The sequence below is a fragment of the Sus scrofa genome, chromosome 14 (assembly GCF_054392235.1).
Source record: "Sus scrofa isolate SSC_HxYL_T2T_F1_AM1 chromosome 14, Sscrofa_HxYL_maternal_Yorkshire_Landrace_v2.0, whole genome shotgun sequence".
NCBI lineage: Eukaryota > Metazoa > Chordata > Mammalia > Artiodactyla > Suidae > Sus > Sus scrofa.
In genome coordinates this window covers 67,888,060-67,912,036 of record NC_139396.1, presented here as the reverse complement: position 1 = coordinate 67,912,036, position 23,977 = coordinate 67,888,060, and the positions used below count along the sequence as shown (strand labels likewise).

Here is a 23,977-nt window from a genome sequence, read left to right as displayed (position 1 = left end):
CGGGCGGCGGGCAGGAGGAGTGGCCCCTTCCCAGACCTTGCGGTGATTGTGAGAGAGCACGAGAGAGCACGCTTCTAGGAGAGGCAGCTCTTCCTTCGATAAGCAGTGGGAGATCTCCAAGGGCCATGGATGCCTAAACCTGAACAGTACAAGTGGAGCAAAGGAGGCTTGAGAAGGGATGGGAGTTGTCCAAGGTCACTCCCCCTGCGGTCCTGTGGCAGCACTGGGTCTGGACCCAGGCCTCCTGACACCCCCGTGCTCTTTGCACCACAACTGTTTTTGGCTTCCGGGGAGAGGGAGGCTGGCCGAGCCTGGGTTTTTGTTTGGTCCCCACTCTGTACTGAGGCAGGGCTGGGCCTCCCTGGCTGGCCCCTCCCTCTTCTGTATATACTTGTAGCCCAGTAGCCCTGTATATACTTCCTCCATTTCTGTTCTTATCACCCCATACACACTTGCCTGTCTCCCCCAATAGACCATCACCTTATTTTTCTGTCTCCCCAGTCCCTAGCATGGGGCTCAGGACAGTGTATGCTCAAGAACATTTGCCAAAGACATAAGGACGCCTGTCCCTCCACCTGTGGAAGTAGGGGTCTGTCCCTCCCACAGCCCAGGTGTGAAGTTGCAGAGTTCTGTTAGACCTTGCCGTGGGGTGTTAGCTGTGCAGTGGGGTTTTGGGGAGACTAGAAAGAAAAGCCAGGAATGTGCCTTCACTCTGACTGCCCAGTAATTGCGGAGAAAACTGACATCATGGAGAGAGCCTGGAGTTTGCCTGGCACCAGCAAATCTAACTTAACCTTTTTTTAGTGGGCCAACCTTGCATGAGTCATTTGGCCTCTGGAAGCCTCAGATTCTTCATCTGTAAAAATCGTGGTAAAGTAGGATGTATTGCATAGAGTTGTTGAGGATTAACAAGGCCATGTGTGTGAGGTACCCAGCCCAGGTGAACTTGCAACAGATGTTGCCACCTACACCTACATCTCAAGCATTTTATTCATGAGTCCCTGGTAATGTCAGGGCTAAAGGCGCTTTAGGGAGGTCATCTTCCACGAGCCGTTTGTTTTCCAGGTGAGGAAATTGAAGCTGGGGGCAGGACCTCACTTTCCCAGGGTTACACACTTGGTTGGTGGTAGAGCCATTTGTGTGATGACTGTCCAGAGGCCACAAAAGGAGCATGGGACATAGAAGCATCCTGCTGTTCCTCACTTATCCGCTCTGTAACCTTGGACAAGGTCCTGAACCTGTGATCCTTGTTTTCCTTCTCTGTAAAGTGGAGATGGTGATCCCTGCCAGGTGTTTTGCAGGATTGCTGTGAAAGCACTTGATTAATACTTATCAAGTCTCTCAAGGACTGTCTCGAAGTTACTTTCACCTTGGTCCCACCTTGGATGCCTGGGAACATCTCCTCTTGTCGACCTGGCCCTCAGTCTGCCCCATAGCTCTTTGCAGTCACTAGAGGGGGCCAGCAGCAGCCCTTCTGGCCTCTGAGCTTTGGGGGCTACTGAGGTACAGATACAGCATGAACTTTGAAATCAAATGGAACTGGATTGGAATCCTCTTGTCCGTTGATTAATTGTCCTTAAATAAGGCATAAGACATCCCTGAGTTTCATTTTTCTCAAAAAAAAAACAAACAAAAAACCATATTGTGAGGAGTTCCTGTCGTGGCTCAGTGGTTAATGAATCCAACTAGGAACCATGAGGTTTCGGGTTCGATTCCTGGCCTCGCTCAGTGGGTTAAGGATCCGGCGTTGCCATGAGCTGTGGTGTAGGTCGCAGACTCGGCTTGGATCTGCTGTGGCTGTGGCTGTGGTTGTAGGCCAGCACCTACAGCTCCGATTCGACCCCTAGTCTGGAAACCTCCATATGCCTTGGGTGCGGCCTTGGAAAAAGACAAAAAGACTAAAAAAAGGAGAAAAAAAAATTGTGAGGATCACTTCTTAGCACATAGTAGGTGCTCAATACACAGCAGTTATTACTGCTGCACTAGTAATCCTGTTGTTAACACAAGTTTAGTTCTTCTCATGTGTTTTCTTTTTTTCTTTTTTTTAGGCCTGCACTGGTGGCATATGGGGGTTCCCAGGTTAGGGGTCGAATCGGAGCTACAGCTGCCAGGCTACATCACAGCCACAGCAATGCAGGATCTGAGCCGTATCTGCAAACTACACCACAGCTCACGGCAACGCTGAATCCTTAACCCACTGAGCAAGGCCAGGGATCAAAGCCGAAATCTCATGGTTCCTGGTAGGATTCATTTCCCTGCGCCACAACAGGAACTCCCTTGTGTGTTTTCTAAAGACACACTTCTGGAACAATAAGCAGAAACGTGGCCCCTTTCTCATCAGCCACCTCCAGACAGAAGAGTGTTTTCAAATGTGCTCAGAGCTATGCTTCCTAGCATATAAATCTAGAATATTTCAGAGCAGTTTTATGTGTGGAGGCACCAGACGGTTGATCCTTACTGAGGGTGCAAATGTGTCTCAAACTTTCTCATCTGGGACAAATATTGAGCAACTCCCATTCCAGAAGCGTTGTGCTAAGTGACCAGGGGGATGGAAGTATGTCTGTGGGCTACCAGTGTGGCTGGGGAGACAAGACATTCACATGAAAATGATGAAGGGACTGAGAGGGAAATATGAGAGGTGTTTTTATGCAAGGGGCTGAGCTGGTTTTTCTAGGCCTAAGGGGCATCCTTAATGCAGATTAGATACCAGAATTTTTGGTGTTTCTGGGATCATTTACTGAGATTACATGAAAAAGAAAAAGAAATTGGGAATGCTTTAGAGCAGTGATTCTCAATCTTGAGCATGCATTAGAATCCCTTGGTGGACTGGTTAAAACCCAGATTGCTAGGCCCACCCCCAGAGTTTCTGTTGCAGTGGGCCTACCCCTACCCCTACCCCTACCCCTAATGGGGCCTGAGAAGTTCTAGCAAGTTCTCAGGTGGTTCTAATAAGAGGGAATCTTGGCTCCATGGCCACCAAATTTAAAAGGGAATTCGCTCTGGAGAGCTTGGCAGTATCATTCAGAGTGAGAAATCCAAGTGGAGACATCCAGCCTTGGTTTTATTAGGCAGTAGAGGAATAGCATCACAACAATGGTGTTTTACAAAATTGCTGGACGGATTAGGAGAAAAGGGAAAGAGTGGGAGGAGTTCCCATTGTGATTCAGTATGTTAAGGACCCAATGTTGTCTCTGTGAGGATGCAGCTTCAGTGGGTTAAGGATCTGGTATTGCTGCAAGCTGTGGCATAGGTTGCAGATGCAGCTTGGATCCAGAACTTCTATATGTTGCAGGTGCGGCTGTAAATAGAAAAAAAAAAAAAAAAAAAGTGAGGGAAGAATGGGAGCCAGGAGATTAGTTAGGAAGTTAGGTCAGAACAATGATATTAGCTGTGCTGCTGAGTTAGCCTTTCTCTCTAAAAGACACATCCTGTTGTCTTTATTTACAGATGAGGAAGATGAGGCTCAGAGAGATGAAGCTGAGGTGGGGTTAGCCCTGGGTTTGTCTAGAACCTGTGCTCTTCACTAATTCTCCTGCTGGCAGTGGGGATGGAAAGGGCCCCTGAGTCCCGAGTCCACACTCTGAGCCATGGTCCACTCTTTCCTTTCTTACCTCCCAGATTTCATCATTTTCATGCCGCTCTGTCTTAGCTCTCCATACGCCCTCCACCCCCCATGATACACACTCCCTCATTCATTCCCCAAGTGTGGACTGTGTGTGCCACGTGCCCGGCACTGTTCTAGACACTGGGAATACAGCAGGGATACACAGCACAGACACATTCCGGTCCTCCTGGGGCTGCTTCTATGGGAGACAATAAACAAGGCACGTAATAAAAATTCTATAACGTGTTGGAAGGAGCTACAGAAAAATAGGGTGAGAAGGATGTGGAAGTTCAAGGACAGGAGACTGCTGTGGTTTCACTGGGAAAGTGGAATTTGAACTCTTGAAAACGTGAACCTACAGATGCTAGTTTCAAGTTCAGACCCTGCCCTTGGATCTTCTTGGGGCCTGTAGAAAAGATCTTCAGAGAGAGGCTGCCCTACCCTGCTCTTTTGACATGTGCGAAAACCAAGACCTGGAGGTAGAAAGGGTTCAACAGTGGTGGGAAGAGAGGGGAGCCCTTCAGAGCAACTGGACCCCCTTCATTTCCCAGTCCCTCAGATCCCAGGATCTCTCTTCAGGGCTGGCCACTTGGCTGTTTATCTTGGTCACTGCTGATGTTAATAAATTACTCAAAGCCCAGTCCTGGAGCAAAGGTCTTGGTTGACAAATAGTAGGAGTTGCTGTCCTTCCTGCCACTGCCCCTTCCAGGGGGAGCAGGCTCTCTACATTCAAACCAAAGGTCAAGTCCCTCTGCCAGTGAAAACACCTGGTTCTTCACAATATCTGCCTGATGCTAGTTCCCCAGGGCAGTACCTGACCTCAGGTGGGGCTGGCTTTAGATGAAAGAGTTTTGGGTTCTTGCCTGAGCTCTCTGCCTCCAATGTGCTGTGTCACCTGGGACAAATTTCTAGAATCTACATTATCATGTCATTACATTGATTCAGCAGGATCATGTTAACTGAAAAGCTGATCACACTTCCCTGGCACAGAGGATATTCTCAGCCAGTCTTATCCAGCATGTAAATCTTTATTCTGGTCCCAAATTTTCATGGACTTCAGGGAGTTCCCTTCATGGCTTAGCAGTTAGCTAACCAGACTAGTACCCATGAGGATGTGGATTCTATCCCTGGCCTCGCTCAGTGGCTTAAGGATCTGGCGTTGCTGTGAGCTGTGGTGTAGGTCATAGACTCAGCTCAGATCTGGCGTGGCTGTGGCTATGGCATAGGCCAGTGGCAACAGCTCCGATTAGACCCCTAGCCTGGGAACCTCCATATGCCATAGGTGTGGCCCTAAAAAGACGAAAACAAAACAAAACAAAAAACAATAACAGGAATTCTATGTTTGGAAATACTTTTTTTTTTATAGGTTTTTTTTTTTTTTTTTTTTTTTGCTATTTCTTTGGGCTGCTCCCGAGGCATATGGAGGTTCCCAGGCTAGGGGTCAAATCGAAGCTGTAGCCACCGGCCTACACCAGAGCCACAGCAACGCAGGATCCGAGCCGCGTCTGCAACGTACACCACAGCTCACGGCAACGCTGGATCATCAACCCACTGAGCAAGGGCAGGGACTGAACCCATAACCTCATGGTTCCTAGTCGGATTCGTTAACCACTGCGCCACAACGGGAACTCCTGTTTGGAAATACTTAAAGTAATTTTTTTAGCCTTATAAAAATGATAGTAAATAGCGAAAAATTTAGCCATCTTCCTCTCCCTTCTTCCAGGTAAGCAGTATTAACAGTTTGGGACTAATCCTTACTTGTCTTTCTCTATGCTCATATAAATGTATCACCACATTAAGATGCTTTTTAAACTTTATCAGTTCCAGCACTTGCTTTGTATTTTGGAGAAAAGCAATACTTTGATTTGCAAGATACTCATTCTAGCCACAGAAAAGCCTGTAAGAAGGAGAGGACTTGCTGATGGGGCCCTCAGTGCCAGGCTCCCTGGGTGGTAATCATCCAGTGGGAGGGGGGCTGGCAGTTCAGGATGGCTACAAGCTGCACCACCGCTTTTAAGTAAGAAGATTTGCCACCTCTGGCAGCCTAGAAATCTCCACCCCTGCTGGGAACTTGTGTGGGGAGTGCAGTTATGATCTAGCAGGACCTGGTGGTTGGTTCCCCTGTCCTGAACAAGGTACACATGTCATTCATTCATTCATTCATTCTCATAGCAACCTAACAAGGTGCACAGGGCAGATATTTGTCCATTAAGTGTTGGCTGGATGAATGAAGATCTTGCCTTTTACCCACCCATCCCCTGCTCACCACCACCACCAGCCTTTATCTGCCAAATAGGCCCTGGAGCTTTGGAGACTGGCCAGATTACCTCCTTAAGAGAGAGAGCCTACCCAGACTTCTAGAGGCCAAGTTCAGCCTCATGCATCTGGGCTCACGCAGAGACCTCTGGATGTAACTGTGTTCCAAGGTTCACTTCTCCTAGTGGACTATGACCTCCTCAAGGACAAAGCATATTTGTCTTGGGCTCTCCTTTTGTAGGGCCTGAGATCAGGCCAGGTGTAGTGTGAGCACCAGGGAGGATGGTGAATGCAGCCTTCTTATCAGGGAGAATAGAAATTGCAAAGAAAGCACAGTTAAAGAGCCCAGTATGTTCAGGGAGAAGCACACCTGGAGAGCAGGATACCCAGGTGGGAGTGGACAGGAGGAGAGGCTGACAAGATTATTTGAGCCATCATGGGTTTTGAACATCAGGCAAGGTGGGTTTGGAGTTGATCCTCTTGGCAAGGGGCTATAGCTGTGTGATCCAAATGGAGGATGTCTTGGAAAGGGGCAAAGTGGAGGCAGGGAGGCTGGAGAGAAAGGTGGGTCTGCCTCTCTTAGCCTCTTGAGGCTCAGTGGAGCTTCAAGAAGCAAACTGGGCCAGCCAGGATCTCTAGAAGGGACCAGGTCTGCTCAGCTGGCTCTAATGACATATCTTCTGGAGCTGCCATGGGATTCCATGGCCCCATTCCCAGAAATGTGGGTCACCAGCCCAGGGGAGCAGGGCGTCTGAGCAGATGGAAGCACATTCTTCTGAATTCTATCCCGCAGGTTCTATTCCAAGGACAATGAAGGCAGCTGGTTCCGTTCCCTCTTCGTACACAAGGTGGATCCTCGGAAGGATGCCCACTCTACCCTGCTGTCTAAGAAGGAGACCAGCAACCTCTACAAGATCCAGTGTGAGTGTCAGCTGAGCTCTGGGGCCCTGTGAGGCTCTGGCTGGGACTTGAGAGGGTCTGGGATATTCCGAGCTGTCCTGGGAGCCCAGGCCCTGTGGGCCACCCCGCCCCCCACAACTTCACTGCTTGCTCTGTGTCCTCTGTTGCAGTTCACAATGTGAAGCCCGAGTGTCTGGATGCCTACAACAGCCTGACGTGAGCCCCCTCCTGTCCCAGACCCTGCTTGGGTGGGGACCTCTATCCCAGCCCTGTTCTCTGTGCAGAAATCCAGGGGGTACAGGTTTCAGAGCCACAGGTCCTAAGGATGCCTTGTGCAGCCTCTGCATCTTAGAGATGGGGAGACTGAGGCCCAGCCCTGAGGGTCTGAGTTGGAAACTGGGGCGCTGGTGGCTGATGTGAGCCCTCCTCCTGCTCTGTGCCTTCCCACAGGGAGGCCGTGCTGCCCAAGCTGCACCTGGATGAGGACTACCCCTGCTCGCTTGTGGGCAACTGGAACACGTGGTACGGGGAGCAGGACCAGGCTGGTGAGCTGCCCACCTCTTCAGTACCACTGCTGCCCAGCCCAGTGGCTGCCCTTCCCTCCATCTGCACAGTGGTGCCCAGAGAGGTCTTTATAAATGCAGCCCTCATTGGCTCACTCCCTGCTCAAATGCTGGGGCTGCCCCCTCTGCCCTTGGGGTGGCCTGTGAGGCTCTTGAGTCCTTCCCTGTCCGGCTGCTGACCTCATCTCACCACGTCCTCTTGCTCGCCGTATGTCCCGCTCAGGCTTCTTTCCATTCTTTATATGAACAGTTTTTTTCCCCTAGTTCCAGGCTGTTGTTCATGCTGTTTCAACAGCCCGAAGCGCTCTTTCTCTCTTGCCTGTCTTATATGGCGTACTCCTCTACTCACCATTTACTTTGGTGTAGACATCACCTCCTCCTGGAAGCCTCCCCTGACTCAACCTGGGTGGGGCACCTCTCTTGGCTCCTTAGCCCCAGAATGTGCCCCTTCACAGCCCTGACCGTGTGCCCTGTTCTGTCTGTCTCCCCATGTTGGTAGGTGGGGCCCCTGCTTGTCTTTCTTCACCATTGAATCTCCAGTGTGCAGTTCATATTTGTGGAATAAATAGGGAGTCCTGTCTGAGCTGGTTCCTTACAGCTTCTTGGGGCACCCCCAGGAAGCCCCATCTCACTCAAACATGCCCACCCCAGTTGCTACCAGCCGTGAGGACTCATACATGAATTTGGTTCACTCACAGAGTCTCAGCTACTAAAAGGGGCTTTGGAATTTAGATCTGCACTATTCAGGAAGGTAGCCACTCAACACATGTAGCTATTTACATTTAAATTGGGTAAAGTTAAAAATGAAAATATCAAGGAGTTCCTGTTGTGGTTCAGCAGTTAACTCGACTAGTATCCATGAGGTTGCGGGTTCCATTCCTGACCTCGCTCAGTGGGTTGAGGATCTGGTATTGCTGTGAGCTGTGGTGCAGGTCGCAGATGTGGCTTGGATCCCATGTTGCTGTGGCTCTGGTGTAGGCCCACAGCTGCAGCTCCAATTAGACCCCTGGCCTGGGAACCTCCATGTGCCACGGGTGCGGCCCTAAAAAAGACAAAAAAAAGAACAACTCAGTTCCCCAGTTACACTAGCCATATTTCAAGTGCCACTGAAAAAATATGTGACTCCTGGCTACCATCTTGGACAGCACAGATGTAGAACGTTTCCATCAGGGTAGAAATCCCCTTGGACAGTGCTGATTAGACTGCACGCAGCACAGGGAGCTTCTCTGGTACCGCCCTGATAGAGGGTGCTTTAAGCTTCCCTTGAACACTCCCAGCAACAAGGAGCTCACTACCTCACAAGCCAAGCTATCTCATCCTTCAGTAGCCCTGGTAATTGTGTTTGTGTGTTTGTTTTTTAATTTTTATTTATTTATTTATTGCTTTTTTAGTTCTGCACCGACAGCAAATGGAGGTTCCCAGGCCAGGGAACAAATCAGAGCTACAGCTGCCAGCCTACATCACAGCCGCAGCAATGCAGGATCCAAGCCGTGTCTGCAACCTACACCACAGTTCACGGCAACACTGGATCCTTAACTCACTGAGCAAGGCCAGGGATCGAACTTGCAATCTCATAGTTCCTAGTCGGATTCTTTTCCACTGTACCACAATGGGAACTCCTATTTGTGTTTGTTTGTTTGTTTGTTTTTTTCTTTTTTGCCATTTCTTGGGCCACTCCTGTGGTATATGGAGGTTCCCAGGCTAGGGGTCGAATTGGAGCTGTAGCCACCGGCCTACGCCAGAGCCACAGCAACACGGGATCCGAGCCACATCTGCAACCTACATCACAGTTCACGGCAACACCGGATCCTTAACCCACTGAGCAAGGCCAGGGATTGAACCTGCAACCTATAGTTCCTAGTCAGATTCGTTAACCACTGAGCCACGACGGGAACTCCCCTATTTGTTTTTTAAATCTGTCACCTGCAATTAAATTCTCTTAATCTTAAATTCTCTTTCAGTAACAATTATTGACACATTGATAGTGGGGTAAGAAAAACTGTCTTCAGTTCCAATCCCTACAGTTTTCCCATTTTAGGCACAACTTAATCAATTCCAGAAGTACTTCTTGGATTTTTCTAAGTATTTCCTAATTGGGAAATAAACTTTGAGGAATGGGAACTTGAAATTTTTTTTTTTTTTTTTTTTTTTTTTTTTTTAGGGCTGCACCTACGACACATGGAAGTTCCCAGGCTAGGGGTCAAATCAGAGCTGCAGCTGCTGGCCTACACCACAGTCACAGCAACACGGGATCTGAGCCATGTCTGCAACCTATACCACAGCTGATGGCAACTCTGGATCCCCGACCCACTGAGCGAGGCCAGGGATGGAACCCAATCCTCATGGATACTAGTCAGATTCATTTCTGTTGCGCCATGACAGGAACTCCTCAAAATTTTTTAAGACCACACCTGAGGCATATGGAAGTTCCTGGGCCAGGGATTGAATCTGAGGCATAGCTGTGACCTGTGCTACTGCAGTCAGGTTTTTAACCCACTGTACCACAGTGAGAACTCCACATTCAAAGGGTTTTTGAGTGCCTACTTGTGTGCCAGGTGCTAAAACCTGAAGAATATTAAGGTGGACAAGTAACAGACCTGATTCTGTTCTTCATAGTTTATAGTCTTGATGGTTCAGACAGATATAAACTAAATAGCCATGCAAGCAAAACTCAGTACTGGCCTGGGAACTTCCATATGCCAAGAGTGTGACTGAAAAAGAAAAAAAAAAAAAAGAGAGAGAGAAAGATGGTGCAGAGACCAGCATCTCTGGATATGTCACTCTACCCCTGTCACTCCATACTGCACACGCTGTTCTGTTCCTTGGTTTGGTTTGGTTTCTCTTTCTTTCTTTCTTAGCCATGCCCACAGCATGTGGAAGTTCTGGAGCCAGGGGTTAACCTGTGCCACAACAGTGACCCAAACCACAGTAGTGACAACATCAGGTTCTTAACCTACTGTGCCACCAGGGAACTCCTCTTAGTTTCTTCTTTATTTTTTATTTTTATTTAACAATTTTTTTATTATAGTTGATTTACAATGTTCTTTCAATTTCTGCTGTACAGCAAAGTGGTCCAGCTTATATATATATATATATATGTATATATAGTTTTTTTCTCATTATTCTTCATCATGTTCCATCACAAGTGATCAGATATAGTTCCTTGGGCTCTATAGCAGAATCTCATTGCTTATCCATTCCAAATGCAGTAGTTTCTTTTTAAACTTCATTGTCCTGGAGTAATCCATCTCAGCCCATCAGACCTACCCATTCCTTTGCTCAGCCTGTCCCTCACAGGCCTGGTGGTCAGCTTTACACATGCTGCTGCTCCTAGGGTCCAAGTTCATGTTCGATCCTCTTGTTGCTATTGAAGGGAAGTTGCGTGGGAGCATTATTCTCATTTTCAAGATGAGGACATTGAGGCCTAGAGGGGTCAAGGGCTACCTGGCAGAGCTGCAGCTCAAACCTAGGTCCCTTGGGCTTGTGTCCCAGTTTTCCCCTGCCCAGTGCTTCCCCAACTAAGCCAACGGGAACTCAGTCCTGGTGCTACAGGGATCCAGGCTGGAGACTGCCCTCTCCCCTCCTCGGTAACATACACATCTAACCAGCCTCGGAGTAAGCAGGGCAGGGTCCTCCAGCCCCCTGACCTGTACCTTCCTCCCTGCCCCCCAACAGTACACCTGTGGCGATTCTCAGGTGGCTACCCAGCCCTCATGGACTGCATGAACAAGCTCAAAAACAACAAGGTATGTTGGTATCCACTCAGCAAGCCTTTCTAGATACCGGTTCTTGCTCAGCTCTGTGCTGGGGGCTTCCTGCTTTCCACCCCGTGGGACACAGGCCTGGGGTCAGGGTCCTTCCTGGTTGCCACACCTAAACTGCCATGCCTACAGGAGTACCTGGAGTTCCGAAAGGAGCGGAGCCAGATGCTGCTTTCCAGGAGGAACCAGATGCTTCTCGAGTTCAGCTTCTGGAATGAGCCACAGCCTCGAGCTGGCCCCAACATCTACGAGCTGAGGACGTACAAGCTCAAGGTGCCTCCCCTACTAGGTCCCCACCTGCCTCCTGCCTCCCCAGCAGCAGAGCTGCTGTCCAGGTACCCTGAGGTGGACAGGCCCTGTGCCCCAGCACCTAGACTGCAGCTTCTGGCCTTTTCCATCCTAGCTCATTACAGAGGTGTGTATGCATGTGTGCATACAGGCACACCCAGGTGTGAGTCAGGTCCCCTGAATGAGGCCAAGCAGCCCTTGGAGCTGGGGAGACATGACAGTTTCCCATCCTGACCCAACAGCAATGCTTGGAATCCCAGGTGGGGGCTTGTTCCCACCCTCTGCTCTGGTTCTCTTTCAGCCAGGAACCATGATCGAGTGGGGGAACAACTGGTAAGTGGCAGTGCCAGGGAGTCGGGGGGACCCTGCCCAGCTGTACCAACAAGGCCATTGCTGAGTCACCTTGCCCAAGGTGCTGTGGCATGGGGATCCAAGAGAAGGTTATGATCCGACCAGGGGGTGAGGATCCTATAGACAATTGTGGTAGAACCCCTCCCCAGTGGCTACACCTCTGTCACTCCTGTCCCCAGTCATTTTGGAGCCCTCCCTCAGGCTCCTCCCTTGTGTGACTGGGGAACCAGCCTAGGGACACATCAGAAGGCCCTTTGCATGGGCCCTGGCCTCTGCCCCACACTCTTCTGCTATCCCTAGGGCTCGGGCCATCAAGTACCGGCAGGAGAACCAGGAAGCAGTGGGCGGCTTCTTCTCGCAGATAGGAGAGCTCTACGTTGTGCACCATCTCTGGGGTAGGCGGGGGACCCTCAGGAGCCCTCTGTGGGCCCCTTTCTTTACCATCACTCTGCCTCGACAATGCAAACACATTAGTGCCCCTGTGGAGTTTATGTTCTAGCAGAGGGAGACACCACCTCAGAGGTAAACTAGCAAAAATGATAATTTCAAATTACTACAAATCACAAAGAGACAGGGAGAGATAATGAAGAAAAACATGGGGAGTTCCCATTGTGGTTCAGTTGCAACGAATCCAACTAGTATGCATGGGGATGCTGGTTCCATCCCTGCCCTTGATCAGTGGGTTAAGGATCTGGCGTTGCCGTGAGCTATAGTGCAGGTCACAGATGCAGCTTGGATCTGGCCTTGCTGTGGCTGTGGCGTAGGCTGGCAGCTGCAGTTCTGATTTGACCCCTAGCCTGGGAATTTCCATATGCTGCAGGTATGACCCTAAAAAAAGAAGAAGAAAAAGAAAAATGTGGGAAACTTTACTAGATTGGATCAACAAAGAAGTCCTCTCTGAGGCCTTCTTGAGGAGGTAAAATGTAAGCCCACCTAAAGGATGATGGGAGTTCCCGTCGTGGCGCAGTGGTTAACGAATCCGACTAGGAAACATGAGGTTGCGGGTTCGGTCCCTGCCCTTGCTCAGTGAGTTAATGATCCAGCGTTGCCGTGAGCTGTGGTGTAAGTTGCAGACGTGGCTCGGATCCCCAGTTGCTGTGGCTCTGGCGTAGGCCGGTGGCTGCAGCTCCGATTCAACCCCTAGCCTGGGAACCTCCATATGCCGCAGGAGCGGCCCAAGAAATAGCAACAACAACAACAACAAAAAAGACAAAAAAAAAAAAAAAAAGGATGAGGAGTTAGCTGTGAATTGCCAGGGAAGGTATTTTAAGTAGCAGGAACAACATGTGCAAAGCCCCTGTGGCAGGGAGAGGCCTTCAGGGTTTTGAGAAGTATATAGGAGGCTGGTATGGAGAGAGTGGGGAGATGGGGATGGTCCAGATTAGACTGGGCTCCTGCAGGCCATGGGGATGGGTTGGGGTTCTTTTTTTTTTTTTTTTTTAAGGGCCACACATGCAGCACGTGGAATTTTCCAGGCTGGGATCAAATTTGAGCTGCAGCTGCCGGCCTACAGTATAGTCACGCCAGATCCAAGCCATGTCTGCAACCTACACCACAGCTCACAGTAACACCAGATCCTTAACTCACTGAGAGAGGCCAGGAATTGAACCTCCATCCTCATGGATACTAGTTAGGTTCATTACAGCTGAGCCACAATAGGAACTCCAGGATTTACTCTAAATATATAGAATCGGGCATCAGGAGATGGTTATACTAGTTCAGGTGGGAGAGAATGGTGGCCTGGCCAAAGGTTGTGGTTATAAGGATGCTGAGAAGTTCTCAAGTTCATTGGTCTGGAGGTGGAACCAATGGGACTGGTGAATGAATGGCCTGTGTTGGGTGCGAGAGCAAGAGAGGCTCCCAGACTTCTACTTAGGCAGCTATGTGTTGCTTACTGAGACCTGTGGAAGAGTAGGTTGGAGAGGTTGGGAGTGTAATTTTGATCCTTGGAAGTGTTACATTTGAGACGCTGACACTCAGAGTAGATAGGTTAGGTGGACACTGCATATACAAGTCTAGAGCCCTGGAGAGAGTTCTGGGCTGGAAATAAACATTCGGGAGTTGTCAACAAGTGTACTGATTGGATGAGATTGTCAGAGCAGACAGTGTTTGCTAACAGTTGGGGGCATCTGGGGAGGAAGAGACAGCAGGGTGGGGTCTGGGGCAGTGGAAGAAGGGCCTCGTGCTGGGTACAGGATCAGATCTTCTGAGCCCAAGGAATGAGCCTATGCCTTCCCCACAGCCTATAAGGACCTGCAGTCTCGGGAGGAGACCCGAAACGCTGCCTGGAGGAAGAGGGGCTGGGATGAAAATGTCTACTACACAGGTAAGCACCTCCTCTGAGTTCATCTGGGCCCTTTGGAGGTCATCTGCCAAGAACCTTACCTGAGGATGGAATCTCCTTTTCAAGGAGATCTGATATCACTTCATTACCTCCAGTGACGGGGAACTCACTTTTAGGACAATGAGTTAGTTTCTATCCTGGTGGCATGTTCCACGTGATGTGGGCCGTCGTAGGTGAGTGCTCTAAGGGGCGATAACACAGCCAGGCTCCCCTGCCTCAGAGAGGTGTTGTGGTTGCGTGCCCAGTGTGACCTTGGGCATGGTTCTTCACCTTGCTCTTCCTTTTTCCATCTGTAAGATGGCATTGGTTATAGCGCCTTCCTCTGAGGGCTGAAGGAATGGTTCCAGGAGCTTATTCTATTCTAACTTGCTTTTTAGGGCTGCACCTGCGGCATATGGAAGTTCCCAAGCTAGGGGTTGAATCAGCTACAGTTGCTGGCCCACACCATTGCCAGATCCGAGCTGCATCTGCAACCTACACCACAGCTCATGACAACACCAGATCCTTAACCCATTGAGGCCAGGGACTGAACCCACATCCTCATGGATACTAGTCAGATTCTTAACCCACTGAGCTGCAACAGAACCCCTAGGAGCTAATTTATGAAAAGTGCTACACCCAGGCTCTGGCACAGAGGAAGCACACAGCAAAATATTTTCAAGCAAGCTTTTTACTTACAGTGTTTGCCACTTTGCCAGGATGCCTGAGAAGCACCTGGAGTCAGTAGGTGCTGATTGAGCCCTCACTGTGTGTCAGGGACTGTGGCAGGAAGGGGGTTGGGAGGCACAGAATGAATAGGAGTTTGTCCCTGCCCTTAAGGAACTTACAGCTTAGCTGCCACACTCACCAACTGGTGTGTGGGAGAAGGTGTCTCCTCAAGGAGTTAGTGGGAGCCTTGCTCTTCAAAGTGTGGTCCTGGGAGACAGTGTCAGCATCTGCTGGAAGCTTGTTAGGAATGCCGAATCTCTCCACTCCCCCTCTCCCCCCACCACTGAATCAGAATCTGTACTTGTACAAGAGCTGTATTTAATTTGTAAGCACAGTAGAGTTTAACAGCTCTGAGCAGGAGGAAAGAGTCCATCTTTCTGGGTGACCTTGGGCTGGCCCCCTCTGAGCTGCGGCATCCCCATTTGTAAAATGAGTCAGTTGAATTAAATCGGTGTTTTTCACACTTTAGCCTTTGGAGGACACCTTCACAGCTTTCATCCTACCAGTCGATTTCCACTACAGTTATTGTCTTGATTTTTTTCTTTAAATCCTCCTACTTTGTCCTAAGCGATAATATCTGTGAAGTCGTTTTTGAACTATGCTAGTTATTTTTTCACATACACAGGAAAATAAATGTATAGTTATATGAAAAATTTTCAGAGCTGCATTTCATCACAACCGAAGACCCCATTGTCTTACAACTGGGGAGACGTGGCCCTCTCCTTGGGCCATCCCAGGAAAGCAGTGGGTCTTTCCCTCAGAATCCCAGGCCTTCTGCTCCTTTAAGGGCTAGTTTTGGGGGTTGGCATGCCGTGGCCACCTTGTGACTTCTGCCTCTCTCTCTACAGTCCCCCTGGTGCGACACATGGAGTCTCGGATCATGATCCCTTTGAAGATCTCGCCTCTGCAGTGATGCTGCTGCTGCCTCCCCCTCTCCATCGGGGTAGCCAGGGACAAAGGGGCTTCCAGTCCTGCTGTCTTGGTTTCCTCTTGGATCCTGTGGACTCTGGCGGGTAGTGCTCAGCTCAGACAAGGGAAAGCTGAAGGATGATGAGTTTCTGAGGACTTATAGTTCTGCCCAGACCCTTCCCATCTTCCCCACTCACCCCTTCCCCTGTGTTGGAAGCAGTTTTTATTTTAAGTTCTCTGAATGAAGAATAGCAACCTTTTATGTCTTCTTACGGTTCCCTCTAAGATGACTCATCTCAAGGCCAGCAATCCACAGTCTCACCCTGGAAATCCTCAGTTTAGCTTTAGCTGCACAAAAGGTAGTGTGTCCAGTGGTTAGAGGTGGGGTAGAAAGAGAGAAGGTCATACCAGGCCAGGCTCTCACAAATTCTCTGGTTTCCACTCAGCCACTGAGCCAAGTCCCTCCTCCTGGAGAAAAGCCTAGAACTGCCCCAAGAAGCAAAAGGGAAAACCCTCAAATTAGCAAAGTCTGCTGGACATCCACATATTCCACCCAATATTCTACACAGAAAGGCTGGGAAAGGGGATGGGAGCTGGGAGGATCTGGGGGAGGGAAAAAGAATGGAACAGAAACTCAGAAGGTAGAACTTAGGACTCAGAACTTGTGTTGGAACTGCAGAATTTGGAATATAGAATCGAGAAGATAGGAGTTCCCATTATGGCTCCGTGGAAACAAATCTGACTAGTATCCAAGAGGATGCAGATTTGAACCCTGGCCTCGCTCAGTGGGTTAAGGATCTGGTGTTTCCAGATGTGATGGTGCTGTGGCGGAGATCACAGATGTGGCTGAGATCCCATGTGGCTGTGGCATAGGTCAGTAGCTGTAGTTCTGATTCGACCCCTAGCCTGGGAACCTCCATATGCTACAGGTGTAGCCCTAGAAAAAGACCAAAAAGAATTGGGAAGATTGAACAGAGGTGACGAGACCTCTTGGGGAGTAAGTGTAATACAAGACAGTTGCAGAGAGGCCCATCTATTCCCCAGACAATGATGTTGAGAACTTGAGTGGTTCTAGCCCTTCTGTGCAGGCAGCGTCTCCTGCCCTCCTTACTGCCCTCTGCAGCCAGAGCTACTGGGCTAGGTACCATATTTCCCTCACTCTGCATTCCTCTTCTCCCTCTTCACATTCTATCAGCCCGACCCTCATTCTCCTGGGCCATTGGGTATGTGGAGTGGGGTCAGTGACTTTGGGGGCTTCCTCAGTGACACCCACACCTCATGAACCTCTGGGTAGCTTGATTCTGCCTCCCTTTCAGGAAAACTTATGCTGGTGTTGATGGAACCAATTAAAATATTTACTATAAACCACGGGGTCTTTTCTTCATCTGCAAGGAATTTTGGCAGGTGCCCAAGGCAGGGCTGGCTTCTCCACGTGGCTGATCCACCCCAGTGGAGGGTTTTTTGTTTCCTGAAATCCTATCGAGGAGCATCCTCCCACTATGGCAGAAGGAACTGCACTATATAACCAGGGATTCGGGACATGTGTTTCTGCCTTCAGATAAGTAGGACTTAGTAAACTCTATCTGTACTCATACCTGGGGTAGAAAATGCTTGAAACTGTCAAATGCTGCATTAGATTTGGGGCTCTACCCTAGGTAAATGTGGCCTAAAATGGGGAAAATACCGATCAATCTTTGCGGGGGTGGGGGGAGGAGGCTGAATGAAATGGGCTTAAAACCCTCCCTGACTTGCTGCCCTCACTAGTGTGGGATGTTAGGGTGGATGTGATGGTGATTTAGAATCCAGGTTATGGAAGCAAATCCACAGGGATCCAGATCTTAACACCACCACGCTGGGTTATCCTGGGCATGGGCAAATTCATTCAACACCTGGCAGAGCTCCCATAGTTGTCGGACATCGTTTTAGGCGCTGGGGAAAGAATGAACGAGGCACATAAGAGGCTTTGCCCTTGCAGCCTCGGTTTCCTAGTTTCAGGGGGCAGCATGAGGCTGCTGGCTGGCTAGGACCCGCTCTGACAAACCAGGTGCCGCCTCCGCCGGCGTCCGCACCTCCTTGCTTCCCAGCAGATACCAGCACAGCAGTCTGAGCCAGGACCCTTCGCGCTTCGCTTCCGGCCTCCGCGCCTCGCTTCCGGTCGACCGCTCCTTCCTTCCGCTTCTCTATGGTGCGCGGTCCGCAGTCCTCCCGACGCCGGAAGTGGCTCGTTCACCGGGACGGATTCTGGGCGCGTGCGGTGAGAAGTGGGCCTGGATGGAGCCGGGAGGGTCCGGGCGGGGCGCGACGCGCCTGGACTGGGAGGCAGACTGCCCGAGGGCGTCCCCTGCCTGGGGTCCAGCTCCGCTTCTCCGTCCTCGTTCCTCGAGGACCCGGGCCGCTCTGCTCAGCGCTCTCTTTCCTTCTGTGGGAAATGTGTGCAGCATCGTCAGGCCCCACCTCAAGACGATGGTAGTGTTGGTGATAACAGCTCACAGTTATTCTGCGCTTGTGCGTGCCAGACACTCTACTGTGGTTGCCCAAGTCAGGATTTCCCACCCTTAAGCCTTTGGGGTCTCTCGCCTGTGGAAAATCAACTTATCATGCATGACTGTTACCTAAAGGTTTTTAACTGAGTCACTTTTAAAATTCAAATTTAAGAAAAAAATTTAAGTCTCTACAGTAAATAGAAAACAACTTTCACTTGTTTTATGCAGAAAATAATGATAAAAAATAATGTATTTACAAATTCCTGTCATGGCTCAGCGATAAGGAACCCGACTAGTATCCTTGAGGACAGGGTTTGATCCCTGGCCTTGCTTAGTGGGTTAAGAATCCGGTGTTTCTGTGTGCTGTGGTGTGGGTCGCAGACATGGTTCGGATCTGGCATTGCTGTGGCTGTGGTGTAGGCCAGCAGCTGCAGCTTCGATTCGACCCCTAGCCTGGGAGCTTCTGTATGACATGGGTGCAGCCCTAAGAAAAAAAAAAGGAAAAAAAATTAACATATTTAATGTTCAGAGTTTATCATTAATGATTAGGCTAGATTTCACTGCCTAAGGATCTGAGACAGGGTCCCTTTGTTAACAAAGGACGTTGGCATTCATAGATGTTAAAGACAAACTAGGGATATAAGACTGTCTCCTTGAAGCAATCAGAAGTTTCTAAAAATTGAAAAGGATTAACTTTCTCCCTAGGTGTTCAACATTATCGATCACCTGTGGACCATCAAAAGCCTGCTCCCAGGTCATCTTTATCGTCTTCCTCAGTGGAGTGCTTCCTGTGTTAATGTCCACAATAGCCCCAGAGGTAGGGACACCTGTTCTCATGTGATTTATAAAGAAACAGACCCAAAGAAAAGTGAAGTGACTTGTTTCTGGACTCATAGCCATGAAATAGAGGCGTGGAGACTCCATCTCGGGGCTTCTGTGACTCAACTTGAATGAGGTATTGGCTCCCTCAATAAGTGTAGCTGATGGTTTCATTGGGTTGGGGGTAGTGCTGCCCATCTCAGGGGCCTTTGGTGACAATCACAGGTAGCAGAGGAGGATACTTTGTGACCCTAGCACCCCATGAAATATTGGTTCCATTCTTTTATTTATTTATTAAAAAAATTTTTTTTTGCCTCACTCAGGGCATACAGAATTTTCTGAGCCAGGGATCAAACCAGAGCCACAGCAATGCCAGATCCTTTTAACCAACGGCGCAGGGCTGGGAATTGAATCCTCGACACCGCAGGGACAATGCTGGATCTTTAACTCTCTGTACCACAGTGGAAACTCCTGGTTCCCTTCTTTTAAATTTCAGGTCAAACTGGGAGTTGATGGCTTGGAGAGATGCTATAGTGGCAAGACTACAGGACACAGTAACGTAGTTGTCAAGAGCATGGATGTGGCGTGGCTTGAGACCAAGCCTTAGCATCCTAGCTGTATGACCTTGGGCACATCATTCACCTTCCTGACTCTCAGTGGTCTCATCTGTAAAATAGTGCGTTTTCGTATTTAAGAGGATCCTTGTTATAAAGATTGAATGAAAACACACCCATAAAGTGCTTAGATCAAGGTCCACTACACAGTGATCAATTGGTAGTATTGAGAATGGGCTTATGTGCCTGGCTGAGGAGTTTGGTCACTGGGATGGTGGAGGTGGGGAAGATGAGTTCATTTTTTACAGGCTGAGGGATGATTCCTCTTTTTACAGAGGAACAGACTGAGGCTTTAGAGGATTTGAGTGACTTTTCTTGAGTTACTGAGAGTGTGAGAGGCCAGAAATGCTAGTTAGACTTTAGTATTCTGACTCCAGGAAAATCTCCAGTTCCAACTCTGGAAAGACTCAAAAGCTTTCGTCTCTTAACAGGTCTCTGCTGTTTCCTCCTGATTTCTCCAAACAACCATGTCATCAGAATCGAGCAAAAAACGGAAGCCCAAAGTGATCCGGAGTGATGGAGCTCCAGCTGAAGGGAAGCGTAATCGTTCTGACACTGAGCAGGTGAGATCAGCCAGAGTTGCCATGCTGCTGAGAAATTGCAGCCCTCGGCCAAGCACCTGGCTGTGGGTTTGCAGCAGCTGAAGGTCACAGGCGCAACCTCCTAGGTGGCCTCTGCTTGAATTCCAGGTGCCTGGAATTCCCTCAGCTTCTCAAGACCTGAGTGTCCACATCAGGGTTAGCTGCAGCATCCCAAGAACCAGCAAGCCTGTATGAGGCAAGATCAGTGCCTGAACACAGAACAAGTTCTAGTATGGTGTATCTTCAGTTTTCCTCATGGTCAGAAGAAGGCAGTCCATCTGCAAACATACCACTAAGGCGTTGGAGGTGCAGCATCCCTGGTCTGCTGCTTAGACAGTACCAGGACCATGTACCCAAAGTGGGCTGAGTGTTCTCATGGTCAGCAGGTTCTTCCTTTGCTGTTTCTGTATTCTTGAATCTGTCAAGCTAATTTATGACTTAACTACTTTTTAAAAATTTTCCATTATGGTTTATCACAGTATATTGAGTATAGCTCCCTTTGCTACACAGTAGGACCTTGCTTTTTGTTTCTTTGTTTTAGGGCTGCACCTGAGGCATATGGAAGTTCCCAGGCTATGGGTCAAATCACAGCTGCAGCTACAGGCCTGTGCCACAACCACAGCAAAACTGGATTGAGCCACTTTTGTGACCTGTGCTGGATCCTTGCGGCAGTGCTGGATCCTTAAACCACTGAACGAGGCCAGTGTTGGAACCCACATCCTCATGCAGACTACATCAGTCCTTAACCCACTGAACCACAATGGGAACTCCAGACTTTGTTGTTTATTCATTCTGTTATATAATAGTTTGCATCTGGAGTTCCCCCTGTGGCAAGGTGGATTAATGATCTGGCTTGTCTCTGCAGGCACCAGTTCAATCCACAGCCCATCACAGGGGTTAATGATCTGGTGTTGCAGTTGTGGTGCAGGTCGCAGTTCTGGGTCAGATTCAGTCCCTGGCCCGGGAACTTCTGTGTACTGTGGGGACAGCCGGAAAAAAAAAGTTTGCATCTGCTAATTCCAAACTCCCAGTCTATCCCCTCCTGCCCCTGCCCTTGGCAATCACAAGTCTCTTCTCTATGTCTGTGAGTCTCTTTCTCCTTCATAAATACTTTGATTTGTGTCATATTTTAGATTCCACGTACAAGTGATATATGGTATTTGTCTTTCTGACCTCCTTCACTTGGTTTGATAATCTCTTGGTCCATCTGTGTTGCTGCACGTGGTGTTATTTCCTTTTTATGGCTGAATAGTATTCCATTGTACATATAACCACATCTTCTTTAATCATTCATCTGTTGATGGACAGTTAGATTGCTTCCATGTCTTGGTTGTTGTAAACAGTGCTGCTGTGAACATTGGGGTGCATCTGTCTTTTCAAATCAAGAAACTTTTGTAGTTCCTATAGTGGCGCAATGGAAACAAATCTGACTAGCAACCATGAGGTTGTGGGTTCAATCCCTGACCTCGCTCAGTGGGTTAAGGATCCCGTGTTGCTGTGAGCTGTGGTGTAGGTTGCAGACACGGCTCGGATTCTGCATTGCTGTGGCTGTGGTGTAGGCCAGCAGCTGTAGCTCCAATTAGATCCCCAGCCTGGGAACCTCCATATGCCGTGGGTGCTGCCTTAAAGAAAAAGCAAATTAAGAAACTTTTTTTTTTTTTTTTTGGTCTTTTTTTCTTTTAGGGCCACATCTGTGGCATATGGAGGTTCCCAGGCTACACCTCAGCCACAGCAACGCTGGATTGGAGCCTCATCTGCAACCTACAACACAGCTCATGGCAACTCCAGATCCTTAACCTACTGAGCAGGGCTCAAACCCCCATCCTCATAGATGCTAGTCAGGTTCACTAACCTCTGAGCCACAATGGGAACTCCTGTCTTTTCAAATTAGTGTTTTGTCCAGATATATATCCAGGAGTGGGATTGCTGGATCATATGGTAACTGTTTTTACAGGGTTTTTTTTTTGTCTTTTGCCTTCTTAGGGCCACACCTGCAGTTTATGGAAATTCCCAGTCTAGGAGTGTAATCAGAGCTATAGCTGCCGGCCTACACCATAGCCACAGCAACACTAGATCCAAGCCGCATCTGTCACGTACACCACAGCTCACAGCAACACCGGATCATTAACCCACTGAGCAAGGCCAGGGATCGAATCTGCAACTTCATGGTTCCTAGTTGGATTCGTTAACCACTGAGCCACGACAGGAACTCCGTGTTTTTAGTGTTTTGAGGAACCTCCATACTGTCCTCCATAGTGGCTGCACCAATTTACATTCCTACCAACTATGTAGGAGGGTTCCCTTTTCTCCACACCCTCTCCATTATTTGTTACTTGTAGATTTTTTGGGTTTTTTTCCCCCACACCCATGGATTGTGGAAGTTCTTGGGCCAAGCTGCTGCAGTGACAATGCTGGATCCTTAACTGCTGAGCCACAAGAGAACTCCCTGTTACTTGTAAACTTTTTTTTTTTTTCTTTCTGGAATGCACCTGTGTCATATGGAATTTCCCAGGCATATGGAAGTATCCAGACTAGGAACTGAGTTGCAACTGCAGCTGCGGGCCTGCACCACAGCCACAGCAACACAGGATGCAAGCCACAATTGCAGCTTACCCTGCAGCTTGTGTCAGTGCCAGATCCTTAACCCACTGAGCAAGACCAGGAGTTGAATCTGCATCCTCATGGTACTAGTCAGGTTCGTAACACACTGAGCTACAATAGGAACTCCATACTTTTTTTTTTTTTTTTTTGTATTTTTAGGGCTGCATCCACAGCACATGGAGATTCCCATTCTAGGAGTTGAATCGGAGCTATAAGTGCTGGCCTACACCACAGCCACTGCCACGCCAGATTTGAGCCTACACCATAGCTCATGGCAGCACCAGATCCTTAATCCACTGAGTGAGGCCAGGGATCAAACCTGTGTCCTCGTGGATGCTTGTTAGATTCGTTTCTGCTGAGCCACAGCAGGAACTACACATTTTTTTTTTTAAATATTTATCCATGGTATTAATAAGAGTGGAGTTACATCAGGCTGGGAGGTGAGATTATAGGCAACTTTTCATTTTGTATTTGATACTCCTCACTGTGTTCTGGATCTCTGACACCAGGAGTGCATTACTTTATAATCAGAAAGTGGAAAAGAGTATGGGAGTTCCTGTCATGGCTCAATGGAAAGGAATCTGGCTAATATCCATGAGGACACAAGTTCAATCCCTGGTCCCATTGCTGTGAGCTCCACTCTAGATTGCAGATGTGGCTAGGATCCTGTGTTGCTGTGGCTGTGATGTAGGCCAGCAGCTGCAGCTCCAATTAGACCCCTAGCCTAGAAACTTCCATATGCTGCCAGTGTGGCCCTGAAAAAAAGAAAAGAAAAATTCTTTTCCATTTTGAAAAGAAGAAAAATATTTGATTTGACGACCAGATCCTTTAGCGGCCTGACTGGGGGTCTCACTGTTACTCATCTCAGACAAGTGTCCCTGGTTCCAACGGGGAGACTTTTACTCCCCACCCAAGGCCTGTGTCCTTGCCCCCACAGGAAGGTAAATACTACAGCGAGGAGGCTGAGGTGGACCTGCGGGACCCTGGCAGAGACTATGAGCTGTACAAGTACACGTGTCAAGAGTTGCAGAGGCTCATGGCTGAGATCCAGGACCTGAAAAGCAGGGGAGGCAAGGATGTGGTAAGGACTGGGGCTGGTGGACATGGACCTGGTGGGTCTGTGCAGATGGACCTGTTTCACACCTGTCAGAGCCCTTCCCAGTCTTGGTCTTAGGTCCTGCCGTGATCAGATGGT

At 49.0% G+C, this 23,977-nt stretch overlaps 1 protein-coding gene and 1 long non-coding RNA gene across 28 annotated transcripts in view; both read left to right on the top strand.

Moving 5' to 3' along the window:
• Window positions 1–17,049, top strand: part of NIPSNAP1 (nipsnap homolog 1) — a 29,611-nt gene extending 12,562 nt beyond the window's left edge. For all 14 annotated transcript variants that reach the window (XM_084993584.1, XM_084993583.1, XM_084993585.1 and 11 more), the window contains 9 exons: window positions 6,654–6,781; window positions 6,931–6,976; window positions 7,211–7,305; window positions 10,999–11,069; window positions 11,217–11,357; window positions 11,674–11,705; window positions 12,024–12,118; window positions 13,966–14,049; window positions 15,624–17,049. In XM_084993584.1, the coding sequence (XP_084849710.1) occupies window positions 11,037–11,069; window positions 11,217–11,357; window positions 11,674–11,705; window positions 12,024–12,118; window positions 13,966–14,049; window positions 15,624–15,688 (450 nt within the window). In that variant the 5' untranslated portion in view covers window positions 6,654–6,781; window positions 6,931–6,976; window positions 7,211–7,305; window positions 10,999–11,036 and the 3' untranslated portion in view covers window positions 15,689–17,049. The remainder of the gene's footprint in view (window positions 1–6,653; window positions 6,782–6,930; window positions 6,977–7,210; window positions 7,306–10,998; window positions 11,070–11,216; window positions 11,358–11,673; window positions 11,706–12,023; window positions 12,119–13,965; window positions 14,050–15,623) is intronic.
• An 848-nt stretch (window positions 17,050–17,897) lies between these two features.
• The window catches only part of THOC5 (THO complex subunit 5), a 38,348-nt gene continuing 32,268 nt past the window's right edge, over window positions 17,898–23,977 (top strand). For 4 of the 14 annotated variants that reach the window (XR_002338805.2, XR_014825855.1, XR_014825848.1 and 1 more), the window contains exons 1-3: window positions 17,898–17,938; window positions 20,032–20,163; window positions 23,720–23,863. This is a non-coding gene — a long non-coding RNA (THO complex subunit 5). Of the gene's footprint in view, window positions 17,939–18,872; window positions 19,123–19,309; window positions 19,483–20,031; window positions 20,164–23,719; window positions 23,864–23,977 lie in introns of all 14 variants that reach the window. The other 10 variants (XR_002338803.2, XR_014825847.1, XR_014825857.1 and 7 more) reach the window with 5 other exon arrangements.